Source organism: Amblyomma maculatum, chromosome 8 (assembly GCF_055883805.1).
Source record: "Amblyomma maculatum isolate TAMU_Amacu chromosome 8, ASM5588380v1, whole genome shotgun sequence".
Lineage (NCBI taxonomy): Eukaryota > Metazoa > Arthropoda > Arachnida > Ixodida > Ixodidae > Amblyomma > Amblyomma maculatum.
This window is the reverse complement of record NC_139351.1, coordinates 93,577,381-93,604,792: the sequence shown is the minus strand read 5'-3', so window position 1 is coordinate 93,604,792 and position 27,412 is coordinate 93,577,381. Positions and strand designations below refer to the sequence as shown.

General features: G+C 43.8%; 1 protein-coding gene across 2 annotated transcripts; it reads left to right on the top strand.

The window, feature by feature from the left end:
* Positions 1-1,077: 1,077 nt before the first annotated feature.
* LOC146181837 (uncharacterized) lies at positions 1,078-22,497 on the top strand. Of its 2 annotated transcripts, XM_084576844.1 has the most exons (6): positions 1,078-1,312; positions 4,792-4,961; positions 9,494-9,695; positions 11,641-11,762; positions 15,041-17,936; positions 19,850-22,497. In XM_084576844.1, exons 5-6 carry the CDS (start codon positions 17,929-17,931, stop codon positions 22,395-22,397), a joined length of 2,556 nt encoding a protein of 851 aa, XP_084432970.1. In that variant the 5' UTR covers positions 1,078-1,312; positions 4,792-4,961; positions 9,494-9,695; positions 11,641-11,762; positions 15,041-17,928; the 3' UTR covers positions 22,398-22,497. The 2 variants fall into 2 exon arrangements, with proteins under 2 accessions (XP_084432970.1, XP_084432969.1); XM_084576843.1 differs by lacking the exon at positions 4,792-4,961.
* The last annotated feature ends 4,915 nt before the right edge of the window (positions 22,498-27,412 follow it).

Here is a 27,412-nt window from a genome sequence, read left to right as displayed (position 1 = left end):
GAGCACAGTCTTCGCAGCACCTTCAGCGACGAGTTTTCCCTTGAGGAATGTTCTGTGTGTAATCTCGGTCGCGCTCAGGCTGAACAGAACAGCCTTTTCTGAAGTCACCGTGCCAGAGCTTGCTTCCAAGCTTGACAGTGCGTAAACAGTGCCTTCGTAGTCGGGAAAATTATGCACTGACCAGTATGCTGAAGGGGTCTTCAGGTATCTGAGATTGTTGGAGTCAAGGGCTGGCGATAGCGTGCGCTCCACTGGCGATTCATCGTCGCAGCTTCCACTGTCGTGCACGGCTGTAGGTAGTACACTTGTGCAGGCTTTCTTCCTTTTGCTGCCCGGGCTTCCGAGTAAGGTAGACGTGCCGCGTTTGCATGGTGCACGTTTCGGGGGTGCCTTCGAGCTCAAATATTTCGGTGCATTGGGCAAAAGCGTGGGCACTGCTTCCGGCGTGAGCGCGGGCACTCAGCGCGCGATTCTTACTTCTTTGCCGGCCACTATGTGCACGTAGTCACGAAGTATATATTGCTCTTCAAAGTGCAGCTCACACACTGCGCAGTTCTCATCCAGAGGCTTGTCGACGCGATGAAGGTTCCGCTCCCAGGCTTTCCTTCGAACCGAATCTTTCGGGACGCTGAACAACGATAACTTCTTCTCGGCTTTGACGCCCGCGTAGCCGGTGCGACATCCCGGTGCGTAGCAATGACGATGCTTAGGCATGCCACACACTTTGATGGTAACAGCAGGATATTACACAAAAGAGCACGCCACGCAAAAAACCGCTGCCGCTAGCTGTTCGTGAAGAGTCCTGACGCTTCGGCCGTGCTTCGGCCGCTTCAACCACTCCGGGGACTCCGGCGCAAACCAATCTACTTCGACCGCAGCGCCACCGCAGCAATTTCCACGCGGAGCGCCTCACCTCCAAGCAAGCGCGGAACCGGTTATTCGGCCCACTCAGATCCTTCTATAGTACACTCTAGAATCTTGGAGGCTATGACCCAGCTCAAGTTTTGGTTCGTGCTTTAGACACTAGGAAGCAGCAGCGGCGCCAGAAAAAAAAAAAAAAAACATAGAAGTGTTCAAGACGTTTCTGAAAAACGAGGCGACAAGGCGCGGTCAGCGCGTTTTTCCTCTCAACCGCAACGCAAAACATGTGGAAAACGACGGCAATCGGTGGCAATAACTTTCGCGCTAGCAGTTATTACGCTTGTGCGCCTGGTTAAGTGAAGTGCAGTGTCAATTGGCCGTAATTTCGCTCATGTCATCCGTCCGAACTCCTTGGTTCTCGTGTGTGTTGTGTTCTTTTTAAAGCTGCCAGGTAAGGCTTTCTTTTTGCAAGCGGCGATAGCAAACAAGAAGTAACCAACTCACTTAATTATTTCCCTTTATTTGTACGCTGCAGTCACAGGTCGCCTACCCGTCTGTATACACATTTTGTCGCGCGGTAGATTTAAGCGTACCAGTATTGATAAAATTAATCGAGAATAACAATCCTGATTATTGATCGAGGGCGCCTCCGAAGCCCTCTTTGTTGTATATCACCCAGATAGAGCCGTGAACGCGACAGTTACTTCCGAAGCTGTATATTTTTCGATGCTTTTTGTTTGTTTTTGCTACCTGCTTCTGTCCTGCTTCTTTCAAGATTTCAAAACTTTCGGATAGCGAGCGGGACACTAGCTTCATTCATTATTACAGCGCAAGGACGGCACAGAACAAGAGGAGGACACAACAGCGCTGTTGAATAATGGCCCTTTTACAGGTTTTGAATGGGCTGATGCATATTGCAGGATATGGGTTTTTTAGCTCGAGGCTCGTACGACCAACACACATGGGACGGAATGAAATGAAGGGCGAGATCTAAGAACATGATAGAGTCATTAAGTGGGTTTTCATGTGTTATAACCAGTGGTTCAAGACACTCTGTGAACACTGAATGAATCTTTAGGAACTGCTGCTCAAAGCTGAGGTTGTCATACTGTACAAACAAAGTAATCGTCAACAAATCTAAAAATGCGGCACACACCAAACCCTTCCAAACGATCTTGCAGTGTTTTGTCACGCAAGGCCAAAAACATATCGCTCAAAATCAGGGCTAGGCACGAACCAATACATATCCCGTCTTTCTGAACGTACATATCCCCATTCCATTTCATTCTGCAAAAGTCGAACTAGCACTTCCTTGATTACATGCATCGGTATAATTTAAGTTTTAGATGACTTGCATATGCACCAGCAGCTAGATTGAATAGCCGTAGCAATAAAATTTTTTTCATTTTACTAGTTGTAATGCGCCCTTCGAAAGCGCGATGTTGAAGGCAGTGCTCAGGTAGAAAGGGAAATAAAGAGGGAGAGAAAGAAAGCAGCTAATGACCTACTGTTTCGCACATCGTTTTATACAAAGGGAAAAAATATTTTTTTCTCCTTCGCGGGTATATAAAATGTGTATATGGTTTTATGAAAACTTAGTTACAGTGAAATTCTCAGAACCCTGACAAAAATGGCAGCTAGTATTCATGCACTTCTTATACATATGAGCGCGGTGGCGTCTCATACCCCTCTCTATTAAATACTGGCGGGGTGGTCTCAGACCCCTCTAGACCCCCCTGACTTTAAGCCCTGGAAGGTACCTCCTTCATTTTCCCGTATCAACTTCTGCCGCTGTCACCGTGCGTCGAAGACAATGTGCTAAGCAGGCTAGAGCTGATGGTTGATGGTGTACAAATAATAACAAATAGCCGTCCCAGTAAGGACATTTGTAATTCCTGCGCAGTGGTCAAATGTCCAATAATGTCCCTCACTCAGGCTCACTACAACTAGAAAGGTACTTTCCTAAGCTATCTATGAAAAAATATATATGTGCAGCAAATATTTACTGGTGCAAAGAGCACTAATGCGGAGGTTCAGTGCCTATCAAAGTCATCGATGTACTCTCACTGAACGGTTTGTGGCAGGGTCAGGTAGGCTCAAGGGGACTGCTTGCTACCTTTGGAGTATTAACTTCACCTTCTGGTGCACTAACATACTGATCATGTTGAGGTGAGGCAGGTTTGTCCCCGTCTGGAGTACAAGTAGATGATCCCTGAGCATCCGATGAGGTTTGTATACCAGGTTGGAATTCAGCTTTCAGATCCAGATGGCATTTGTCGTTGATATAGCCTTTGTGCAGTTTTTCAGTGTGAACTCTCCAGGTGTTTTTCCGCCTTCCAATTCATATGAAAGAGGTCCTGTTCTGTTTCTGACTGTTCAGGGTGACCACTTACTTGTGTCTGTATAGGTGCGCACTGGAACTCCTTCCCCTTCAGCAAAAGAGCGCTGTAGCTTATACTTGATTGAGATAATCCTTTCTTCCCATGCATATGTCCACTGTGCTGTGGGTACAAAAGTGCTAGCAGAGTGCATAGTTTGTGCCTGTGAAACAGGCTTGCTGGTGTCTCACCAGTAGTGCGGTGGGGCATCGTACGGAATGCCTAAAGGAAGTTTGTCAATGACAGATCGCTCTCCTTTCATGGCCATCATACTGTGCTTGAAGGACTGCATGAACCTTTCCACAAGCCCATTCCTCATTGGGTAATACGGCACACTAAATGTATGTTGCACGCTATTCTGCATGAGAAAGGTCCAAAGCTCTTCGGACATGAATTGAGAACCATTGTCCGTACAATGCGTTCTGATATGCCATGACGTGCGAACATATTGCGCAGTGCATCTGCGGTGTGTTCTCTGTCGTAGTTGAGCTCATCACATGAATTTAAGGCCATTTTGAGAACAAGACAACAGCATTAAAGAATTTGTTCAGGAATAGCCCTGCTAAGTTCACATGAACTTGACACAACGGCCCGCTCGGCACTTCCCACAGGTGCAGAGAGAGCTTTGGAGGCTTGCTGCTCTCGCTGGAGCACCCAGCATATTTCTTTGTGGTGGCTTCAATATCGATGTTGAGAGATGGCCACAAAACAAATATGGAAGCGCCTTCATCTTCATGGTACTTTGATGTCCAGAGTGTAGGTCGTTGTGGACTGCTTTTAGCAACGTGGCTGAAATAAGTTTTCCTGCCCCAAACAATGATGCCATGATGTAAACAGAGAGTTCATCTCTGCACTGGCAGAATGGAAGGATTTTATTATTTTGTCTCTACAGGTCCACCCGTTCACAACATAGTAGCAGCTCTCAGTAGCACGCAGTCATGCTCAGTGGCCTCTCTGATTTGATGAGCTATTACAGGTAGTCAGGTAATTGCTAAACTAGTTTCAGGTAGTAGAGTTCAGTTTCATCTGGTTTGCGCCCTGAGGACTGTCCGGAAAATGAAGGCGGGGCAACATATCCGCATTGGCATTACCCGAAGACTTGTGGTACTGTATTTTGTAGTCAAGCCCGGTTAGAAACAAAGCGTATCGTTACATGTGTGCTGCTTGCATTGTAGGAATACTGCTGGTTGGGCTAAAGATACGTGTTAGTGGCTGATGGTCTGCAATCAGCTTCAAGTGTCCTCCATAAAAATGTGCATAGAACTTTGTTATACCCTAAAAAACGGCTAGTGCTTCATTATCTATCTTTTCATACAGTTTTTCAGAAGCTTTCAAGGTTCGAAGTCCAAATGCAGCTGACCTTTCACTCCCATCAGGCATTTCTTTACTAAAGGAAGGCTTTTAGTCTATTAGGGCCAGCATCACATGATAGATGTACTTCCGGGTTTGGATTATAGCACACAAAGACAGTTTCTAAAGCTATAATTTTTGCTCGCTTAAATTCTGTTCAGCATTCTTTTGTTTACTTCTATGGGGATGATTTCTCTTGCAGCCATGCAGTGGGCTGAGAAAATTCCTCTCTGGAATGAGGTTGCCATAATAATTCACGAGGCCAAGGAACGACTTCAGCTCAGACGGGAACTTGGGCGGAGGGGTGTCCATCACAGCCTTGATCTTGTCCTCTGTCTTGTATAACCCAATTCCAGCAAGCTTCTAACGACAGTAAGTTGCCGAGTGCACAAAGGACGAACATTTCTGGAGGTTAGCTCAGCCCATTCTCTTGTAGTCTTCTAAGCATTTGTGCCAAGTTCTTGAGATGTGGATCTTCTGATTCACAAGTGACCACAACGTCATCTTGATTAGCATGGCATATTGGGATTCCTTTCAGCACTTGATCAATTGCTCTCTGCCATATACGTAGTTCGCTCAGGAGAGATACCATGAATCATTCTGATGTATTAATACAGGCACTTTTCTGTGCTGATCGTCTAGAGAGGGTTGGACTCATCTACTTCCGTTTGTAGACTTGTCTAAGATCTATCTTTGAAAACCTCTATCCTCGTGCTAATATCACAAATATGTCCTCAGTGTGAGGCAAGGGACACTTATCCACCAGCAGGTGAAGGCTGATTATAGTTTTGAAGTCTGAACATATGCGGACAGTTTCACTACAGGCACAATAGGTGTGGCCCAATCAATGTGATTCACTTTTGTTAAAATGCTGACTGCTTCCAAATGTTCAAGCTCAGTGTTCACTTGCTCCTTCAAGGCATATGGCAATTATCGTGAAGTGTAGAACTTGGTTCAAGCACCATATTGAAGATGCAGTCTCAGATTCATGTGCTCGAGCTTCCCAATGCAGTCATCAGAGACGTCCGTGCATTCTGTGAAGATCTAGTTCAGTTGATCTGCACGTCGCCCCAGTTGGTTGTCAATCCTGCTCAGCTCGGGAAGGTTGAAAGAATTATTCCACTTTCTTTCATAAAGAGGAGGTCCTAGAGTGCCAACCACAAAGAACTGCACACATTGCATCAACTTTCCAAACTTGACGTTGGCTATTACAACTCTGTTAGGGCGGAAGGTTTGACCCGTCAATGCCTTGAACCCTACTGGAGTTCTCTTCATCAGCAGATAAGAGAGATACACTTCGTACATGTTCTTTGGTACAAGACAATACAGTAGAACCCCGCTATAGTAAACTCAGATATAATAAAATGAAACTGAAGTCTCAGTCCATCGACTGTACACGACTGTACATTTTTCCCCCTTTATAGTGAAGACATTTTCGGTAAAAATTGGTTATAGTAAAGTGCGTCTGACCTCGGAGACAACTTCCCACAAAATGACATCGTCGCACATGCGCTACCTAGGATCGCGAGGCAAATGTGTTCTTTTCTTATTTGAAAAATATATATATATCACCTAGATTTTCTTTTTTTTTTTTTTTTTTTACTAGCTTTACCACCAGACTTAGCAGAACTCAGAAGCAGCCAACTTTACATAGGCCTTGAAGCCGCGAGGGAAAACATGCAGCGCTCAGGAAAAAAAAAAAGAAAGAGTAAAACTCTACAAACATATGGAAAGAAGGCGGCGTGGTCCGTTCAAAAAGTAAGAGAGGCTAAAAGTGCAGAAAGAAATAGGGAAGGGAAGAGGGAAGAAACGGCCGAAATTCGCAGCACTGTGCAGCATGAGCAGTGGTGGCGAGAAGTGGAAGCATGGTGTATGCTGTTTAGCAGTGCTTGACTGCTGCGTGCATTTCTCACCTACTGCCTTTTAGAAGACAGTGGAAGATGACGCTGTGTTCGTGCAAGGCTTTGGTTTTGCCATGAAATCAAACTTGGTTATGTTGCCCTCATGCTTAAGGGGTACTTCCACAAGATGTAAACAAAAAAATCTTATAAGTGAAAAATGAAAATGGCACGAAGAGACAATAAGAAAGAAGTGGAAGGAATTTTAGTGTATTTTGTTTTTTAATTAAGCAACAGGACGTTTTTTGTAAGTAGGCAATTAATTAGCAGACAATGTCTTCAGGAACATGTCATCACCAACAACTGATATAGTAAAGGCCCGATTGCAGTAAAGATTTTTGCAAGTCCCAGTGACTTTACTATAAAGAAGTTCTACTGTGCTTGGATCCAGTATCCATCTCCATTTCTAATGTGTGCCCTTCAGTGTGTGCCTTCAGCCAGATCTCGCTACTTTTGTTGACGTGTGCTAGAAGTTCAAATGCATCACTGTCTTTTTCAGTGGCATGTGCTTGACTTTCTAAATGCTGCTATTCTTCTTGTAAATAGGGCTTGCCTTGCGTGGTGTCCTAATGGTGTCACTTGATTTGCTTTTGCATGCTGTACTTGTGTGGCCAACTTTATTGCACTTGTGACAAACAGCCTCTAAAAACTTGTATCTTGATGGAGGATGCATATGTGTAACATCTATGCACTTTCTTCTTGACATGCGCAACAGAATCCCATGCTTCTTCCTTACTATTGAATTTGGCAATGTCCTTAATGGCGAGTTCATGTGCCAAAGCTTCGTCAAGCTCATGTTTTGGCACAACTTTTTTGTGATTAGTAATTATTGCTGGACTTGCACATAACGGAGACATAAATTTATGTCGCAGTGCTTAGCTCAAAGTTGACCCAAAGGTTGAATTTCTATGAGAACCGCTGCAATTCTGCCTTATACCCATTAGCAGGCTCACCTCCTCTCTGAAGTATCTTGTAGAACCCATGTTGCTCAGACATTTCATGTGGTATAAAGGTGAAAAGTAGCCTCCCAAGTACTGTTTGATGTCTGCATACATTTTCTTCGAAGGTTTGTTTGGCGCAGTCAGGTTGCGAAGGATCACCTATGCTTGTAATTATGGCCGCACTTTCTTCTCTTCTGGAAAGCCATTGGGCACAAATTGTTCATCAGCACTTTCAACAAATTTCGACCAGTTTTCAGTGGTGTCATCGAAACTGTCGAGCTTACCAATCAGCGCTGCTTTGAGCTGCCATTGTGTTGCTTGCCCAAGCATAGAATCCATAGAATTAGGCCTGACACTTTAAGCTTGCTGATGGTCTTCTTACGGTTGCTAATTACTGTCGCTTGATGTGGCGATCTTTAGGACATACTTGGAGCATTCTTGTTCTGGTCTTCGTTGTCGTTTGTTGTGTGGGGTGTTTATTTATTGCACAATTAGGAGCGCAATACAATATTAGGAGCCATGACGTCTGGCCCACAACACAAACACACACCTTAGTCCCTCAGTTGCCAACACACGTAAAATGCATCGCTCACCTCCTCACCTCCTCTACAACAGTAAGGGAAGAAAGTTGGAGTGCAATAGAGAAAGAGGTACGGTACGGGAGGGCTACACAATAATTTAAAACCACCTAGGGGCTTTGATGTCCACTTACGTCACTATGCTATTTTCTCAATGCTAAACTGCCAAGAAAAGCCATGGCAAACATTGCTTTCCCACATCTTAATTGGTTTAAGTGAGGTTAGACCCCGGCTAAATATATTTTTGTAGCCAAGATAAAACATCACAAATGGAAGGTATGCCTTGAAACCTTGTCAAAGGTATTTTCGAATAAATGTGCCTGCTGTTAAGGAACACCTTGTCACAGTTTACAAAAACCTCGGCTCGCACATGAGTGAAATTTCAGCTCTCTATTAAAGCCATTTTCTTGTACACAATGATTACACTTTTACATTAAAAAGAATACATATTACATGTTTATCATTGTGCTACAAATGCCTGGTATATAAAAATGATTTTTTTTTTTCATACGTATTCATCATTCCGCATTCAATATCAGGTGTTCTTTTATTCAATGTTGTGTGTACTTATGTGAAACTATAAAATATTGCATGTAACACATTCATACATTTCATTCATATAGTTGCTTTCAGTTGCAGAAGTGCTCTTGAAATATTTCTTCTATTTATTGAGAGTATGTAGATGTAGTGTTGGGTGAAACGAAATGCAGTCAAAATATTTGAAATGGCAAGAACAGAAATATAAGGCTTCATTGGTGCGGCACTGAAAATTTGAAATTTTACTTCCACCTCATCAAGGCATAAGAATCACTTCTCGGGAGTGTTAATGGGTGGCGTTCCTCTTTCTTTTTGAAGAGCTAACAGATTGAATGTTTTTGCATCACCGTTATTCTGCTTGCATTTCATTTGACACTGGTAGTACATTGTTACTTTTTTGGGCAGGAAATCTGTTAGGCCTGTGTCTGTTTCTAATTTCTTCAGTCCTTTCTCATTTTCTTTTCCAGGATGGAAGCTAAATGCTTCCTTCTTATGAAATAGCAAAGGCCTTCTTTGGTCAGTGATATCTGGCTCAAGGTTCTGCGCTGGCTAGTTTCTTTTTAGTACCATCCTTTTTGATGGAGGCGAAAGGCAAGACACCCGTTTCCTGTGCGATGTCAGTTCACGCTAAGGAACCCCAGACGGTCGAAATTTCCAAAGCCCTCCACTACAGCGTCTCTTTAGAGCCCGAGTCACTTTGGGACGTTAAACCCCATAAACTAAACTAAACTAAACTTTTTAATGCTATCGGTATGGCCGAAGCTTTTTGCAAGGAAATAAGGCCTTCGCTGCCGCTTATGAATAGAAGAAAACTGCCTGCTTGTCAGAATTTTAATGTATTTGCACAAACTGTTGAAAACAAATCACTTTTATGTAAAGTTGTGCTTTTGAGCAACTATTCGCTTATAGCGACATGTTTCTTGTAATTTCTTGCTTCATTTCATGAGCAGTCCTTCCCGAACCAGCTCACTTCAACTTTAGGACAGAGGCGCATGGATCATTTAATACAGCATGCAGCTAGAAGTGTCTCTGTCTGCAGTCTTCTTTGGGATATCGCTCATTCCTTTGAATCTGAAGAATCCAAAGAGACTTTCGAAGAAGCGCCCAAGAATTTTCAAGCATGGCAGTGGGATTTTAACCGAAAAAAGACAGGTAAGGTTCTTTCTTATTGTCTCAGTTTTTAGTTTCAATTTATTAAATATATTTTCTTTTCGCATTAATCATTTTAATTTCTACCTCTTGTGTGTTACAGCTGCAGACCTTCGGTCTCTTGACAGGGTAGGAAGAGCACATATGTTTATGCAGTTACCTAAATATGAAATTACCTATATAAGCACTTTAGTCTCCTTAGTTGCAGTAATGCGAAAGCATTTCACTTAGAGTCGCCACTTTGACTATCACTACCACTCCATTATCTTCACAAAAAGTACTATCTGGGCACAGGGGCCTTTTTACCTATAGGTTAATGAAGCGAAGCAGATGGAACTTCAAGGAGATGGCGATGTTCAATACACAGTGCGAGAGTGTGCACCAGTTTCACACGAAGCGTGAACGGCCGCGGCAATAATTAAGTGTCAGCGCAAAAGATGTTTTCTGGTCACACTTGGTGGTTACATGAAGTGTGAGGCAACAAAAGCAGGCAATAAAGAAAATATTGCCAGCAATGTGACTGTTACGAAGGACAGGAAAAGGGGAATAGTTAGTGGCACTAAGCATTAATTGAATAGGATAGAACAATCAGATAGCACTGAGACAAACATCCCTGTACTTAAGATTAGCTGGGGAAATGCATGCTTGACACTTGGATGACACTTGGATGAAACGCCAGTCCTAATTACTTCCCAGGATTTTCGCTCCTTCTAGATATGTTCTTGAAATTATTAACCTCTTTTTCCTAAATGGCTGGATTTGACTACTATTAAATTTATAGCCAGGATCTTTGCTGGCATAAAATCGTTGGTGTCTTGCGCAGTAAAGCTGAGCATCATATTTCATTCTATACTTTGCTCATAAGCCCTGTGGAACCCTACCCTCGAAAGCGTTGCACCTGAGAATTTAATGACCCGAGTTTGCTGCAGTCGTCTGCTCATTTGCGCATTGCTTAATACTGTGTGTGAGAGGTAGCTGGTAGAAAAGTCTTCCTAAATTTGTTGTTTGAAAGCCATGTTAGTAGATATCGACTTGTATACTAAAGGATTGCCTCACTGTATGCAACAAAAATGGTGCATGTTTTCTACACAGAATTAATTTGCCTTTACCTCTGATTATTGTTTTCATGGAAAGCGCTTGATATGATTGACATATCAGAACAACGTGTTCTGATTCTTGTGCATAGTCAGCTTCCATGTATTGTCTTTTTTGTTTCTTTTTGTCTCTAATGACTGGTCCAGTTCACTCAGCATAGAAAGGCTATTCGGAACAGGTCTTTGTTCAGCTTTTTGTTTAGGTAAAGAAAGTCTAGAAGGGAACTTTAGTCCTTTCAAACAGCTTAAAGGATCCCCCAGCTCCATTCCTTTAGAGCAGGAACCTCAAATTCTTCTTGCCATGTGAGTCCCATTGGCAGAGTTTCTTACCTGATAGGCCTGTAGTAAAGAAGAGTTCAAGTGAAGAAAAGGTGCAAAAACCAGATAACACACAAAGTTAAAAAGTAAACAAATGAAGTGAGAATAAATCCAAATCTAAAAAAAAAAGTAAAATAAGCCAACAGCTCCAGCAAATACTTCCACGTCAATGAAAACATTTTTTTCTCGTGTTTTTCCACAACAAGCTAGCCAAGAACACAGGCGCATGTGAAGGGGCATAGGATTCTTTTTGCGCATCAAAGAGTGAAAAAATAGAGGAGTGCTATTTTTCCATATCAGAAGCTGAAATCCTTTATGGCCAGCGAGCCATGTGTTTGAGACCCTTGCTATAGAGGAAAGGTCATTTACAGCTAACCAGGCACCTAGAGATATGATTATCGGAAATTTGTTCCTAGATCAAGCTGTAGCTCGCAGAGGCTAATAATAATCATAAATCTCTATGAAACAACAGAAAAGTTATAGCCAAGAAAAATTGCCCTAAACAGTTCTTTTTTTTTTTTTTTGTACTTGTAAAGGCTCTTTCAGTTCTTGGACATCCATCCTGACTTATTTAGCGCCGTTTAGCTTCCTGCTCTTGTTTCTCGGATGCCCCATCATCGTTTGCTGCATTGAGTGCTGCAGGCGACGGTGGTTCCGGGTAAGTGGACAAGATAATGGCATCGAAGTGCAAATGCCTTTTATTCCGTAATGTTGAATATTTTTCCAGTTTCCATTTCTTCTATTCTTTTTTTTTACATTTAATTTGAATTATGAAACCCATCTCCAAGCAGGCTCTCGGGTTGTAGGCCAACCGCAGTAAAGCAAGTGGGTCCAAATTAAAGTAGGCACGAGAAATAGTAGATCATGACAGTTCAACAAATGCTGAAGAATGGAACAAATAAGGGCACTTATCTGCAATGACAAAGGGCCAAAATTTCAAAGAACAGCTTTATTTGTTCAACACATATGTTTATCACAATACTTAAGGCTTGCAGTGGACTTAAGCAGAGTGGATAGAGTTCCTGCTGCAGGGGCAGAGGCTAAAGGCTGTTGTGTTGTACAAAGGCCTCTGCCCCTATGCTGTTCCCAAATGTGCAATTACATCTCTGCATGAAAAAGTATTTAAATAAATAAACAAATATTAAAAGAAAGTGCTACAATTTTATCTTTCTGCGTAAATTGGAAAGCTGCAATACCTCTGTCGAAATGCAAGGATAATATACGGAGCACAGTTTAACACATGGGTACAATACAAATGAGGATATAATGCATGGACATATCCCAGGCATGCATGACCTGTTTAGTGTGTTTTATATGACATATTTAATGAGATCTTTGAGCATGCCTATACTGATTGTGAAATTTGAGGTGTCTTCTGGTTTATCATTAATGGAAACAATTTGGTATGCATATGTTTATTTAGCATGACTTGGTCTAGTTGCAGTGCATGTTTTGTATATATATTGTTACGTAGTGGTATTCGCTGGTTGTGCTGAGGATGATGAAGTGAGACAGACTCGCAGAAGACGACGATGCTGAGGGTGGTGAGATCGGTGCTGCCTTTAACGTTGTGTGGACAGCTATCGGACTGAATATCTTCCCCGTAACATCTCTTGGTGGAGGTGCTGTGTGTTCAAGCTAACTTTTTTTTGTTGATATTTTTTATACAATATTTTTTGTATTTCGCGGGCTTTTTTTAGAGCTTGGAAAAACAATACTATTGAAGCTTTCTTTATCGCAAATAAATGGAATGGGGTTTTAGAAGGTTCTCTCAAACTTTGGAAATCCATTTATTGTCTAGAGGCAATAGTTAGTAAATTAGAAAAATCATCTAATTACTAATTAGTTTTGGAAAACGAGAAATTCCCAGTGATGTGCCAGATGGCTGACAGTCATATATAAGTGGTTTTTCTGGCCTGCCTCAAATGTTTCATTTTTTAACCCTTGGCTAAAGTTAGCTTGGACACCCTGTATATATCTCAATGAATAAGCAGTCTTAGCTCCTTTCACAGATTTATAGCTTTTGATGATGTGATATTTCAAGTAGCTTATAGTAGTAAACTGGTTGGTTGTCAACATTTTATGTTACACAAACAAAGGAATAGTTTTGTAATAAGAATGTTTATGATAACTTTTATAAAAACATTCTTTTTTCAATATTGCAAACTTGCTATAACTATAGCAGAGTTTTTAATAAGGAAATGTGTGCTACAACAGTTCCCTTAGACATAGCGAAATTACAATATTGATTGCTGTGTCTAAGCAGCCCATACAGTTCATTGTTTAGTTGATTTATATGTTGTGTTCATGATATCTCTTCCTGGAAACTTCTTTAACCAAAGGAACACACTCATGATTAAACTTATTGTTACTGTATTGTCTAGAGGTTTATTAACTGAGTGAAAAACAGTATAAATGGTCATCTTTGAATTTAGTTTCAGCATACTTTTAGTTGGTTATTAGATATGTAAAAACTGTGCGCACCCACCTGATACAATTGCAATAAGCACATTCGGAAGTGCTTTAACAAAATGGGTAAATATGGGAGCACGGCTATTTAAACATCTGAAAGAACACTCTGGAGGAAATTTTTTTTTTTCCCTTGGAAAGCCATTTTGCTGATTTGTGCCAGGAGTTGCAGTAAACGACGCAGTATTTTTTTTCTTTTCCAGTTATAATAACCATGATAAAGATTTTTTTTTTTTCTTGAGGTTTGCTTGAGGATGTCTGGGATGAGACCACATGGCCATATTCATACTCTACTAGTGATCACGAAAACTATTATTTCATGTCAGTGATGCAATCACAAATTCAGTCACATACAGCCAGTGACACAAAACCTTTGACTCAAAAGCCAGAAAATAATATTCTGTTTTCAACTGTACATATATCTCAGTAATTGAAATGTCTCTTAATTGCTGCTCAGCCAATGTCAGTAGGGTTAATAAGGATATGTGTAATTGGATTTCAGTATGATTTCAGTGTTTAGAATGTGTTGGCCTGTAGAGCCCTTTAAATTTCATCACTAGGCCTCGTCAAGATATATAATTTGGAGCTACTGTAAAATGCAGTTTCTTTTTTTAAATATTTATCTTTTCACAGTGTAGGACAGGCTCAGTATTCTGGTACCAAAAAGTACACCCTCCTTTCATTACAGCATGCGAAATTGATCCACCCTATGGTGAAATCACCACATGCATAAACCATAATTTTTTACGTTGAAGAAGAAATTAGAATTTCACTTAGCCTGTCTTCTGTGTCAAAATTCTAAACATGCTTTTTTTGTCCCTCACCACCCCTGGTTGCTCATTTTCAGCAGAAGTACATATTGTAGCATGGAAAAACTCTGAACGCCTTTAGATTGTTGGATTATGTGTCACCGAGTCCGTTATCATGTTTCTGGCCTTTCATCAGTTTCACTCTTAACCCAGGCAGAACCCAGTGGTGTGGGAGAATGCTGTGAACATGCGGGAACTAGTGCCTTAAAATGATTAGCAGGGAGATGGGATTCTTGACGGCACAAAACAAAAATGAACAACAGGCAGAAGGGAGTCTCAGTCCACCAGTCCACATTTTTGCAAGGGAATCGGTCTTCTCATAAACAAAAATAAGTAATCTAATCAAGACTTTGGCTAGTGGTCTCCTCCCACCTGTTGTTCTTTTTGCATCATTTTTTTTCTTATGTAGCTTTCCTTGCCACCTTTAATATAGTTCCTAGTTCCTAGTGTGAACACGACATTCAAACCATTGCCACAGCAGCTTTGTGGAAAATTTTCTCCAGGTTAAATGACTTGCCTTTTCATGTTGCTGCTGACACCACCATTCTGAATTCAATCATCAGATGATATAATTTTTGTTGCTTTGCTGCTTTTGTACTGTTCTAAAGATAAATTCCTATTGCATAACCTTTGTTGCTCATTGTGTACCATTTCGCAGGGGGCACAAAAGCAGCAGCTTCAGCAATCGTCGTCCCCAATGGAACGAGTTCCGTACGCAGACCCGTTAACCCCAGGAGCAACTGCATACGCTAACCTGGATGTGAATGCTCTGAATTCGAGGGACGTCCTGCACACCACCTCCGTATAGCTGTAAAAAAAAAAGGAGCTTCTCAGAAAGCATTCAGTATTAGGCAGGTGGTGAATGTGCATTGAGATAGTCCGTCCATGCTATAATGCACTGAAACTTCGTCTTTGTTTTCTGCTTGGTGTCACACTACGTCTCAACATTGCTCTAGTGCAAATGAAAGGTTAGGTTGTGAGAGGCACACATATCCAGTTGCATATGACGCTAGGCCACTATTTCTCAGTATTCTTGTTCCCGGGAAACCCGAAAAGCATTCCAAAAGAGCTCTGGAATGTTGCTTATCTTAGCTTCTGTGCCCTTCCTGCTAACATATATGCATGCAGAGAAGACCTTGCGGATCTGCTCTTCAGAAGAGCACGGCCATGCTCAATATAGTTTCAAAATGAAGCAATCTGCTTTGAGGAGTTACATTGTGGTCAGTTTTAGAATCGAGTAAGAAGGGGAAGAGGTTGAGGCACACAAGGAGGAGTAGGTGCTCACAGAGCCCTAAAAAGGGCTCCGAAGAGACCAAGGCTACCATGGCAGCATATTTAAGAACCTGAAGCGTTCACTGCATCATAAAACATCATAATATATAAGGCAACATATTTGTATGCCATGTGTCGTGCTTTGGCTGGCATTTTTCAAAAATTGTGTCTTTCCAGAATCTACTATTAGCATGATCATTTCATTGCGACCATAGTGAATCAGCATTTTCCTCACCTGTGAATCAAGCAGCTTGCCTTGTCTCTAATGAGCTTTGCCGTGGATTTTGCATCACGCACCACTGTATTTGTGCAGATTTTTCTTAGTTTATGCAGGAGGTCAGAAAAGAGATAACTTTGATCTTTTTATTACTAAGCAAGCCAATAGCGAGCATAGTAGTTTTTAAAGCCACTCCAAACAAGTAGTTTTTCCAGCTACTCCAAAAGGTAGATATTCACTTTAGCTTTGGGACCAAAGAAAAGGTGTTGCGCAAGGGTAACTGAAGCTAAAACTGTAGCATTCAAGTTGTTTAACTGTTTGATAGTTTAGCAAAGTAATTTGACATCCTATCTGCATCTACATGCAGAACGTATCCTGAATTCCGAGGTAAAGTGAGAAAAGTACCTGTTGAATAATCTGTATGGGCTCACTGGACATGTGGTATGTAGATGAGCATGACTCCATCTTTTGACCAGTGAGCTTTGGGTATGAACCAGAGCACCAATCTCTATTTAGAGCACAAGTGGTGTGCATTTAGCTTATTCTCTAGACTGCAAAATGAACACATAAAATGTGAAATTTGAGCAGTGAAATAGTTATTTTTCGTAACCTTGTAGAATAAGAACTAGCAGAACTTAACTAGCAGCAGTTGCCTCTGAGAATGTCTTGTATGTTGCATGGTTATTAGCCGACCACATGGATCATATTCCATTCCCTGAAGAAAAAGCTGACCACATTTTGTAAGCTGGTAGAGCGTGTACACTAAATGCATGGCAAGCATACGATTCACAGGTTTTATAATGGCATTTATGAATGCAATTCAGGATTCTTTTTTTCAATATTACGGACATTTATGTGATAAGTCTCGATAAAACCTAGATGAGTTGTCTCATCCCTTTCTGTATCCTCCATCTGGCTATGTGCATATGTGCTGTGTCATAATAGTTAAAGGCTGCATGTAGACTGTTTTCAGTTTCTGCTGCAACATTCACTTTTCTTTCAATGTTTAAAAGCATTAGATAAAAAAAATACATGGGCTAGTTTCCTGTTCATTCCATGCATGAAATAATTGAAATCTGCTGCCTCTTTTCTGAACGCTGCCTGTTCATAGGTCGGAAGCTTGAAGAGGGGGTCATGACATCATAGCTTTCTTGAAGCCTTTGTTGTTAAGTGTAAGGCCTTTGACAGAAGTAGTAATACACTAATGGTCTGTATATTGCTTACACAGTCTTTCATATTGTCTATTAGGCCATTATTGACAAGAAAACATTTTGTAAATTTCATGATGCTCATGCCATGGTGCATAAAATATAATTCAAATTGTTGTTGTGCCCTCTGGACAGTTTACTTTCTTAATGTGTCCAACTCTACGTCTGTTGCTTTTTATGAATTCACATTAACTTTTCTATGTAAGGGCCACTATGACTTTGCTGTACTCTTATTGTGCACTGCTATCATGGTGGATGATTATTTTATCCAAGTGAAGTTAATCAGTTTTGCTCCAAACTTTTTGATCCCATTAAGTTCGAATGACATTAGCAATGGGATGGGTTTTATGAACTCATTCATATTAACTGGGATAGGATAGTGCAGCTGGTGCAGACCTAAGATAGTTTGAAGGCATTCGAAGAGAGCTTTTTTATTCTGTGAACATAATTTGCCTTACAAAAATGCTAAAATCATCGGATTGTTTGGACAAGATGAAAGATGTGATGTACAGGTATTGTCGTGTATAGAAACTACCATCCCTCAATCTTTGACCGAGCATTTGACAAAGGGCATTTGCTATGTTTCAACTTCCTCCAGCGATAACTAAGTCTCAGACAGACACTTCTTGCCCTAAAGCATATGTCAAACTGTTCTCTAGTCTTGGCTCATGGCAACAAATTTTATACTTAGGGCAGACTGCCAAGCTGTTCTTTTTGTTTTTGAGATCCTTCTGCGTGGAAATCTATTAAATTTGTCTCGCACAAACCATTGCATACACTCCACATACAATTGCTGTATATGTATTTTCTTATACCCCTGCATTTTGTCAACAGGTGCTCCTGCAGCTGATGCATGTGTGAGTGTTTCATTATGATGTGCTATTTACTGTTTCACCTTGTTCTCTGGCAGTCTAGCATTTCGAAGCTTACATGTCTGTCTCGTTATGCTGAACATCTTGCAGGTTGAGTCAAGACAATGAGTGACATAACTCAACAAAACTTGCCTTACTTTTGATGCCCAATGAATGAAAGCGTTAATATTTTACATGCACAGTATATTTATTGCTGTTACTTAATATTCTTTATTACTCATATTTATTATCTATATTCTTTTAATTATTGACCATCCTGTCTGAACCATAATGAGGTCTGCAGTGTCATGTAAATAAGAATAATAGATTAGTTGTGACAGGTCATGAACCATATTTTAAATTTGAAGCTTGATGGGCTATGATGCCGTGACCGAATTCCTGTTGGAATAACTTGCAGGTATTACTTCAATGTAATGTAACGTCACCCCAGCGAAAACAAAAACTGGTAAACATACCCGGTAAGATAATAGTTGAAATCAAAATACCTTGCTTCATATTGTGGGAAGCAGGTAGTATACCACAGAAAGAGAGTTTTATAGAATTACTAACTTTAATTTTAATTGCAAATTTCAGAAATCAAGCTAAGGAACATCCCGTAGCAATACTATTCCAGAAACTCGCACACTACAAATCTCTTTAATCTATTTGAATTGAAGCACTTTGAAAGAGTTGCAAAAAAATTTTAAATAGCTCCTAGCACAGCTGTGATATATGTTTTGTTATCTTCTATATTCCTTCTTGTTGCTGAGTAATAACGAGGCCTCTCCGCGGGCCACAACTATGGCTTGCAATATGCGTGAATAAATAGAAAGTTTTTTTGTTTTTTTTCTAAATGTCTTGTCATATTTTTTTATAGGTTGCACTATCAAGTTTGCCTTTAAATTGAAAGCAATGATATTATTACTTATATAGTTGAAGCCATGCTTAAACCTCAACACTTTTGCATCCATATTAGAAATTGACAGCTCAAACCAAAATGAATTGGAGTCGCGCTGCGAAAAGGCCCATAAAAGGCGTCCTTGAGATCGGTTCCGGTTCCCCAACAAACACGAACGAAAAATGTTCTAAGGAAGGGAACACTGGGACACCCTGTTAGCGCAGCAACATCAGCTGTGCTTAGCACACTCGGGCAATGCGGCGAGCGCAACTATTCTAACGCGAGCTCGAGAATCATAGGCGATGGAATACAATTAACGTTTTTCATTCCGAAGTACGATCAATTCGCCATTGAAAGTATAGTTGCGCAGTTAACTCGGAATTGCCCGGTTCGTGTTTGAATTAACGAAACAAAACGTAGTTTCGTTTTCTCCAAGCCTATGGTTTCGCTATGAACCTATGGCCATGAAGGAAACGATTTGCCAGCTGATTCCACTCATGACCTCAACGCGGGGGTGATCACGGAGGCCATATGTTCCACTAATGGAGATTAGTGGTTTCGCCAAACTAGAGCACTGTATCCAAACGGCAGCGGTGGTATCACGAAGGTGCGTCCCCTTCAACGTCCTATCGTTGTGAATGATTACCACGGTGTAGTATCTACTCTGCTTCGCATGGCACGCTTTTTTTTTCTTCGTAATGCATGCTAAAAATAGCGCGCGGTATTACGATTGCCGCTTTATAGTGGCTCGTAAATGGCAGGATGGCAAGAAACCAGTAAGCATCCTTCGATGAAAACTTTGAGGTTATCAACTGCCATCAATCCAATCGTCATCGCGCACACCTTCCTTGAAAAGCTTTTCTTGGTAGTTGGAAGACCGTTAGTCGTCCGCGGCTGCGTTTTTCTCACCTTTTTGTTACGTCGACTGCAGCTAAGCTATTAGGACCCGTAATATATTTGCAAAGTTTGCGAAGCCGCGCAAAGGCATGGATGATACAGAAAACGTTCTCGGCGCTGTCAGCCATTCATGTGCGCAGCAAGAACTGACCGCGGCAAGCATGGCGGAGAAAGAAGCCAGTGGCAGTGAACTGGAGTGCACTGAAGAGATGCCGTGCTCGGACGCCCTTGCAGCAATGAACGAGGTGGGCAGCTGCCTGCCTGATGATTCGCCGCATTCATCCGATGATGGCTGGAGCACATTCGACGACGGCTGGAGCTCATCGGACGATAAGCGTGAGCGTAGCTCGAGACCGTCGCTGTGCATCGACGATGTTCGCGCTGCTGGCTACGCAGCTCAGGCTTGCGGTGGGGAGAAGTTGGAGCCGCAGCATATGATTCCCAGGTTCGAAACGATCCACGAAATGACCCGTAAGTTTTACCATTTCTTCACTACGCTGCACACCGAACGCGAATGTGTCGGTAACGTCTACATTTGCAGTGTTTGCCGTTTGGCCCAGCGAACACTAGTCAAAATTCGGCTCACCATCCATAAGAATCCCGAAGGTCGACGCATTGTGCTCAACAATACCAATTTTATGCGACTTTTGGTCAAGCTCTGCAGCCTCAATTCGCTCGGGCAGCCCCGCATTTGCACTGTCGGCTCGAGGGAGCTGGATGAGTACTACGAGATGCGCGGGCCTTGCCGGAAGCTTATAGGCGAGATAAACGTTTTGGACGATCAAACCAGCAAGAAGGTTTGGGAGAACTTCTTGGGCGATGCTGCGAAGTCTATCGAAACACTAACCTACAGTTTCAAGCTTCTTCGTGCATCTGTGGCTATTGATCGCGGCGACACTTTGGAACTGGAAAAAGTAGATGAAGCGGAGACGTCTCGCGAAGCTGTTCCCGCGGCCAGTGCTAACTTTGAAAAAGGGTCGCTAGACGTCGCACGCTGCATCGATGCCCGGCACTTTGTCGTGTACAGGGGCTCAAAGATGTGTGATAACGTTCGCGCAGTGGCCAAATATAGCAGCAAAGTGGTTGATCGCGAACCTCGAGAGGATCCCCCAGACGTTGGTGATGTGGCAGGTTTGATTGTATCCGGCGGAGAGTTTGTGAGGGTGCTTGTGCTCAAGGTGATCGAAGAAACAGCAGTCGTTTGGGAGATCGACAATGGCCGCATGTATTCTGTCCACTGGGCCAACCTCGTCGACGTTCTTCCAGCTTTCAGAAGGATGCCGCCTGCCGTGGGCCTGGCTGTCGTGCGCGACGTACAGGCCGTGCCATTTCTGGATTTAGTGAGAGAGTGCGTTGAACTAGTGCGATCCATCGTCGATCCGGATAAAGAGGACACTGCCTTCTACACACACATGGTTAGTAAGCTGGCGGACTTAGGAGTCATCAATGTCCTGTCCGACCTGATCCTCTGTCCCGACTACAAGACAAGGATGGCTGCCCTCGCCTGCTTGATTCTGCTGTGTCGCCGTTATCAAGGCCGCGAGGCTGTTGCAAACGTTGGCCTTTTGAACAGAATGGTCTCGCGGCTGGACAAGTTGGCGAGCAAGCAGCAGGGATCGCTCGGCCGCATTCCAGAAGAGGATGAAAAGAAAGCCCTGCTGCACCTTTTATCCTCCATTTTCTTTAACGACGAGAGGATTCGCGCCAATAGCGCCGACTCGGATGTGATTGCCGTTCTATTGAAAGTCCGCGAGAGCACCGGAAACGACACATTTCGTCAAGACGTCGATATATGCTTGCGTTTATTCCTGGGACCTCCCCCGGCCCGCGATCGTGCATCTTCGAGTCAAGAGTACGGCTACCAGCGCTCCTTCTCCGAGCCTACTCACCGTGACCGGCCGCCAGATGACTGGGACTACGTCCAACAGGGCTCGGCGTCCGGCGCTCGATCTACGCAGCTGGCTCCGACTCCAGACAGACTGGAAAGCCATAAGAACTCAAGCAAGGCGCTGGAGTGCGACGACGGGGCCAAGCCTCTGTGCCCGGCGGACGTGAGATCAGATCTGACCCTGTCATGTGGCGTCACAGGACCGCCGATACGTGGAGGCGGCGGACGCTTCTACATCAGCGGCAGGCTGGTGCGCCTCCGGTCGGACGAGACGCACGAACTGCGCCCTGTGAAGGACATGCGCCAGGTGTCGGCGCGCATACTTTCCAAAGTGGCCTGCTCCTTCCTGAACACTTGGAAGTCGTGCACCATCTACTACGGCATCAGCGTCTTCGGCTTCGTACGCGGTGTCAAACTCAATAACGAAGAGAAAGACAACGTGCGCACCGGCGTCGACTTTATTATTGGCAACCTGAGGCCGCAAGTGATGTCATCCAGCTTCGGGGTCGAGTTTGTACCCGTGCTTCGCAGCGCCGCCGACTCGCCCGAAGACGCTGTGCACTTCGTGGTCGAGGTCTGGGTGCGCGGCGTCCCACACACCGTGTACACCACTTGGGACGGCGACTGCTACCTGCGCGAGAATGGCAGTTCGTACCAGGCCTTCTCCAACAAAGTCCGCGCGTGGGTCGCCAAGATGGACGAGGCCCGCTACCGGAAGACGGACGAAGAAAGCAAGGACAAGGATGACGCTCTAGAAGTCGCGGCCATCCCTGCCACTGAATAAGTTCAGGAGGTGGAGCCCTTCCTTTAAAGGCGCCTTCGGGCCATCTCAATAATCACTGCCTTTTCGTTACTTTTTTATGAAATAAACACTGTCTGTTCAATGGTTCAGAATGAAAAACATTTTTGTCTACCTACCTACATGCAAATAATTATTAGCCCAGCTGGCGAGCGCAAGCCCCAACAAAGGTAAGCTTATACGACAGCCATAGAAGTCCCAGAACCGGCCTTACCACTTTCTGACCACTCACCCTGCAATCATGCTTTTATGAGCGCTCCAATTCTAGAACGTTAAAAATGTGGACTGTTGTAAATGAGCTAGCAGAGATTGCCGGCAGTTTGAAAGCTTTTTCTTTGCGTGAAAAATAATGCTCTCTCTCAAAAAAAAAAAAAAAAGTTTTCAACGACTGATCACTGTAAGTTGATGAGCAAGGCCCATGGGATTGAAACAGGCCGTGCACGAACTTTCTTAACTGACGTGTATATTGTTCGCATGTATACACTTTTGGAGCAAGGCTTTTTATCTGTAGTTCATATCAAACTAAGGCCCTTTCCTTTCGTTGCTTTACCCAAGTTCCATTCACAGGCGATTAGTATAGTTTAAAATATCGTGTGGGCTTTTACACCGTGCCTTTTGCATAGTGGCAAGCATAAGTTGGTTGAACAATTTTTGTATTACTCAGTTTTTCTTCGTAATTTACGAGTTTCTTTAGTGTAGGCGAATAGAAGGAAAAGCGAAAACGTCAGTCACAACGAACGACAAAAAAAGCTGCCGGATTTTTAATTATTTTTCTTTAATAGGGAACCAAAGCTGGAGTTTGCTCCGCGACGTCAGCGCTCGGTTTCAAGCGGAGCGGAGAGGAACTACAAAACCTACGCGCATCCGCGCCCGCGCTGCGCGCGGCTGTCTGCGGAGTCTGCGCAGCCCGCTCGCTCGGGAGCGCGTGCTACAGGCAGCCGCACGTGCAAGCTACAGTGAACTATGCAAGCGGAGCGGGAGAAGGAGAGTGAGGACGAGGGGGGATGGTCGTGCGTCTGTGCGCGCAAAGCCGGCGCTCTTTGCCAGTGGTGTTTCTTGCTTTTTTCTGTGCCCCGGCTGACATAGAGGCTGTCAGGAGGCACGCTTTTTATCGGTGCTTTCGAAAGTGAGAAATTATGATTAATTGATCGCCGCGGACATTGTTTTCAAAGAGCGCTTGTTGGCAGGCTCAGACAAAAAAAAAATAACATGAACGCGAATTCGGTACTCGAAGGCAGAGTCAAGCGACAGGTATTTTGAAGGACTTGAGGCGGCACCTCGATGTCTCTTGCATGTTGTTCAGGGAATGAAGGGTCCAGCCTTCTCGTTGAGAATTGATACGCGTGTACACAGCGACGAGTGCTCCGGGCGCTGGTTGGGGAGCTTCCTTTCCATTTGTGACTGCTCACTTGAAAGGGGCCTATTCAACTCTTTGGGGACAGACGTTTTAGGCGATGCTGCCGGCGCCGTGGTGCCTGCTTTCGGCGCGTTTAGGACGCGTTCCCTACAAAGGCACAAAGCATGCCGCCTTACGTACCCTTTGGTTCCTGCTGACAGCGGTCAGGGGGAGTTCGCTGCTGTGGCGCTGCCATCCGAAATCAATCACTTATCTACCTTTAACGATGAGAGGTTTCTTAACGACCTGGATCACTGACGAGAAGCCGAGGCACGCCATTCTTTCGGCAGTTTCCTCTCTCCGTGAGACGAAGAAAGAGGAAATGCCTGACGACTTTTCATGCAGGCGGGGACATCTCTCCAAGTAAACCTTTGTCTTCTTAATTCCACAGCTACGCTGTGCAATCCCTAGTTCAGTTATCTCCTCTAGCGAATGCGCAGTTTTGAGCTCCCGAAGCAGGATCGCGTATGAAGATAGGACGATTAACGTATGTGTTTTCCCTTTATAAGCGCCGAGTGATGGCATTAATGACAGATATCTGTTTCTTGAGGCCGACTTGGTTCTGCGATGGCTGCTGCGGCACCGCCAGTTACAGAGATGCGAGATACGAGCGGTACGAGATACCTAAAAAAGAAAACCGACAACCATCGTTTCAACACGAAAGAGAGAAAAACACTTTCACGAGTTTTGCGAAAAAGCGCGCCGTCACTTTTTCATTCGTTTTTTTTTTTTTTTTCTTGCCCCCTTTGTTGGAGCGCGACGGCGGCCAGAATGCGGCCGGAGGAGGAGAGAAACAACCGAGCGCGCGCGCACAAACACGTGCTGGAGAGCAGCGCGGATGCGCGTAGGTTTTGTAGTTCCTCTCCGCTCCACTGGAAACCAAGCGCTGGCGTCGCGGACTTCCCGCACTTTCGAAGTACGGGAAGCTCAGAGTAAAATATATGAGGAACGCCTGAGGAAATTGGACAGTAACAGATGGGCAGCTAAGGTTTTAAATACCTGTACCTAAAAAGCGTTTACTCACAATGGAGGAAAAGAACTAGGAAACTAACTAGTAAGTATGCTAGTAACAAGGACGGAGAAATAAAGAGCATTAAGCAACAGGTGAAAAACACAGAAGGTAAAAATTGGATAAATTCGATGGAAAAAAAAACAGTGTGGAATTATACCGAAAGTGGAAAATGCAGATCAAGAAGGAAGATTTCTTTGATAACTCAAGAGGCAGTGCCCTACTTTTTTAAGCTAGATCAGGGTGCCTTAGAACACGCATGCAGCTACAAAAAGAAGTTTAACAATGGAGATGACGCATGTGCTGTATGTGGAAACTCCAGTAAAACAATTGGCCATATTATACTCGAATGCAGTGGTATCCATCCGGAAGTTGATGCAGGCGCAGTCACTGTTCCTGAAGCTCTGGGCTTTAGAGATAACAGTGGCCGGGTGAATAAACCGGCGGTGGAAACTAGCAAAAAACGACTGGAAGATTGGTGGCTTAAAGGCAGAGAAGTGACATAATGTTAGTAATATAGGAACAAAATTTAATAAATAGAATGGTGGTTTAGTTAACCATTCTAAATCAATAATTAAGATATAGGGAGAAAAATGAGCATGATAGCTACTGCTACCACCCCGTTTCAAAGGGGACGCTCCTATATTCCATCCATCCATCCAAACTCCAGCTTTGGTTCCCTATGCGGCGGGGAGCAGACGACGCGGCTATAGTGCTCACGCGGCCGCACTGCGCGTAGGTTTTGACGGGATCTCCATGGAGGGCGCTGACGCACAGAGCGGCGCAGCGCCCCCTGGCCCAGGTTTTCTCCCCTATGCATATTTGCGTTACCCACATTTTAGGTGCATGAGCTGCGATTTTAGTTTTAATTCGCTGTAAATGTCTTTCTGAGAAATCATGTGCCAACTCTAATTAGCTACTAGATGTGATGTATACCTACACTACATCGTTTCCTCATTTCAAAAAAAGAAAAGAGGGGTATAAAGTGCACATATGTAATTAAACTGAACAAACACACTCACTCGCCGTTCTCATTGGGCTTTATGATCTTACGTTTTGCGAACTCGACGCCTGTTATAAGAAGCGCGCTACGGTACTACTACAGTGAAGTAGAATGGTATTTACTACTGTGCTTCCGAGGGAATCTGTCACCCGAGTGGTGGCAACGATATGTCGTGGAAGACACCGGCTGCTTGTCCTTGATCGGCTGAATTATAGGTGAACGAAGCGGCGGTAGACAAAAACAATCCATCTTTCCGATCTGAAAAACTACAGAGGGACACTTCAGACCCCTTCCTTCTCACGCAGCATTCTCCACATGGAAGAAGAGAACCATTCAGCCTAGGCGTACGGCGCCGTTACAAAACAAAATAAAACAGCTTGCGACTGCAAGGCGCCAATATTCCTTCTCATGTGTGCCCACATATGTGCCTGTAGTCACCCGGAGAAAGGGAGTTGGAGGCTATAGTCAAGCAGTTGGCTTACGTAGCTATATGCACTTGGGGACTAACAAGTGTAAACCGTAAACTGGCGGTTTATATAGTGAGCTTCACGTTTCTACTTTTATTACGTGCTCGAATATATCCACTAATTATTTTTAAGCAAAGTATGTAAAATAAATAAGTTTGCTACTTCTGAAGGCTGCCCATCGTCATTTGCCTACCGACCTCTCCCTGTAGCGAAGTTGGCCCCTTTGCTGATCCAGCAGGGCAGAGAAGGCGATGTCCAAAGTAGTGCATGCATCAGTGTAACGATAAGCATTATTCATCAACTTCTTCTATTGGTGAAGCAATAAAAAGCCAAGGAACAAAAATGAGGCCCGGAGGTAGGCCACCACATGTTACGGGGGTGAGTAAGCCGATCTTTCGACGCATCGAATTTGAAAATTTCTTTACTTCAACTATAGCCTCGGAAAACAAAATATGAGGAGCGTCTGCCAATACTCATCTCTGTTATGTCCGCCATCGACTTAAAACAAGGCCTTTGCATACACAGGGAACTTAGATCTAAAGACGGGGGCCGGCGGCGCAGAGACAGGGACAAGGGAGGGGGGAAGGAGAAGGGTATTGACTCCGCAATATGGAGAGGATCGAGGAAAGCGCATTCCCCGCTTCTGTACTTGGGCTGCAGCTCGCGCATTGTGAGCCTTCGTCAGAGACGTGCCGACTCCCAAGCTTCGCTTCGGGGTGCTCAGCCCGAAGTGCCGGGGTCGTTAGCGCTTTCGGAGAGCGGAGCCTGCTGAAATCTCACCGAAATATATCTACAACCAGGACATCTTTTAAATGTACCAAACTGCTACAGCTGGCGCCAAAGCTTGCCTTCCGCGGAACTGGCGTGCGAAAACCCTTTTGTATTTCTCGGCGGCACGGAAAAGCCGTCCTCTTGCTGGCACGGTTTGAGGCGGTGGCGTCAAGAGGGGCTTTTGGCAATGCGGGGGAAGTAGCGCCTTCCCAATACCGCATAGAAATAGCGGCCGGGTTTCGACACTTTATTGTTTCGTGCACACCCCGTATCAAACATGTGCGGCCTAGGCGAGGGTAAATAAATAGTTTCCTCGCGTCCGAAAAACGGCTGCTGTACATATCTAGTTAACGG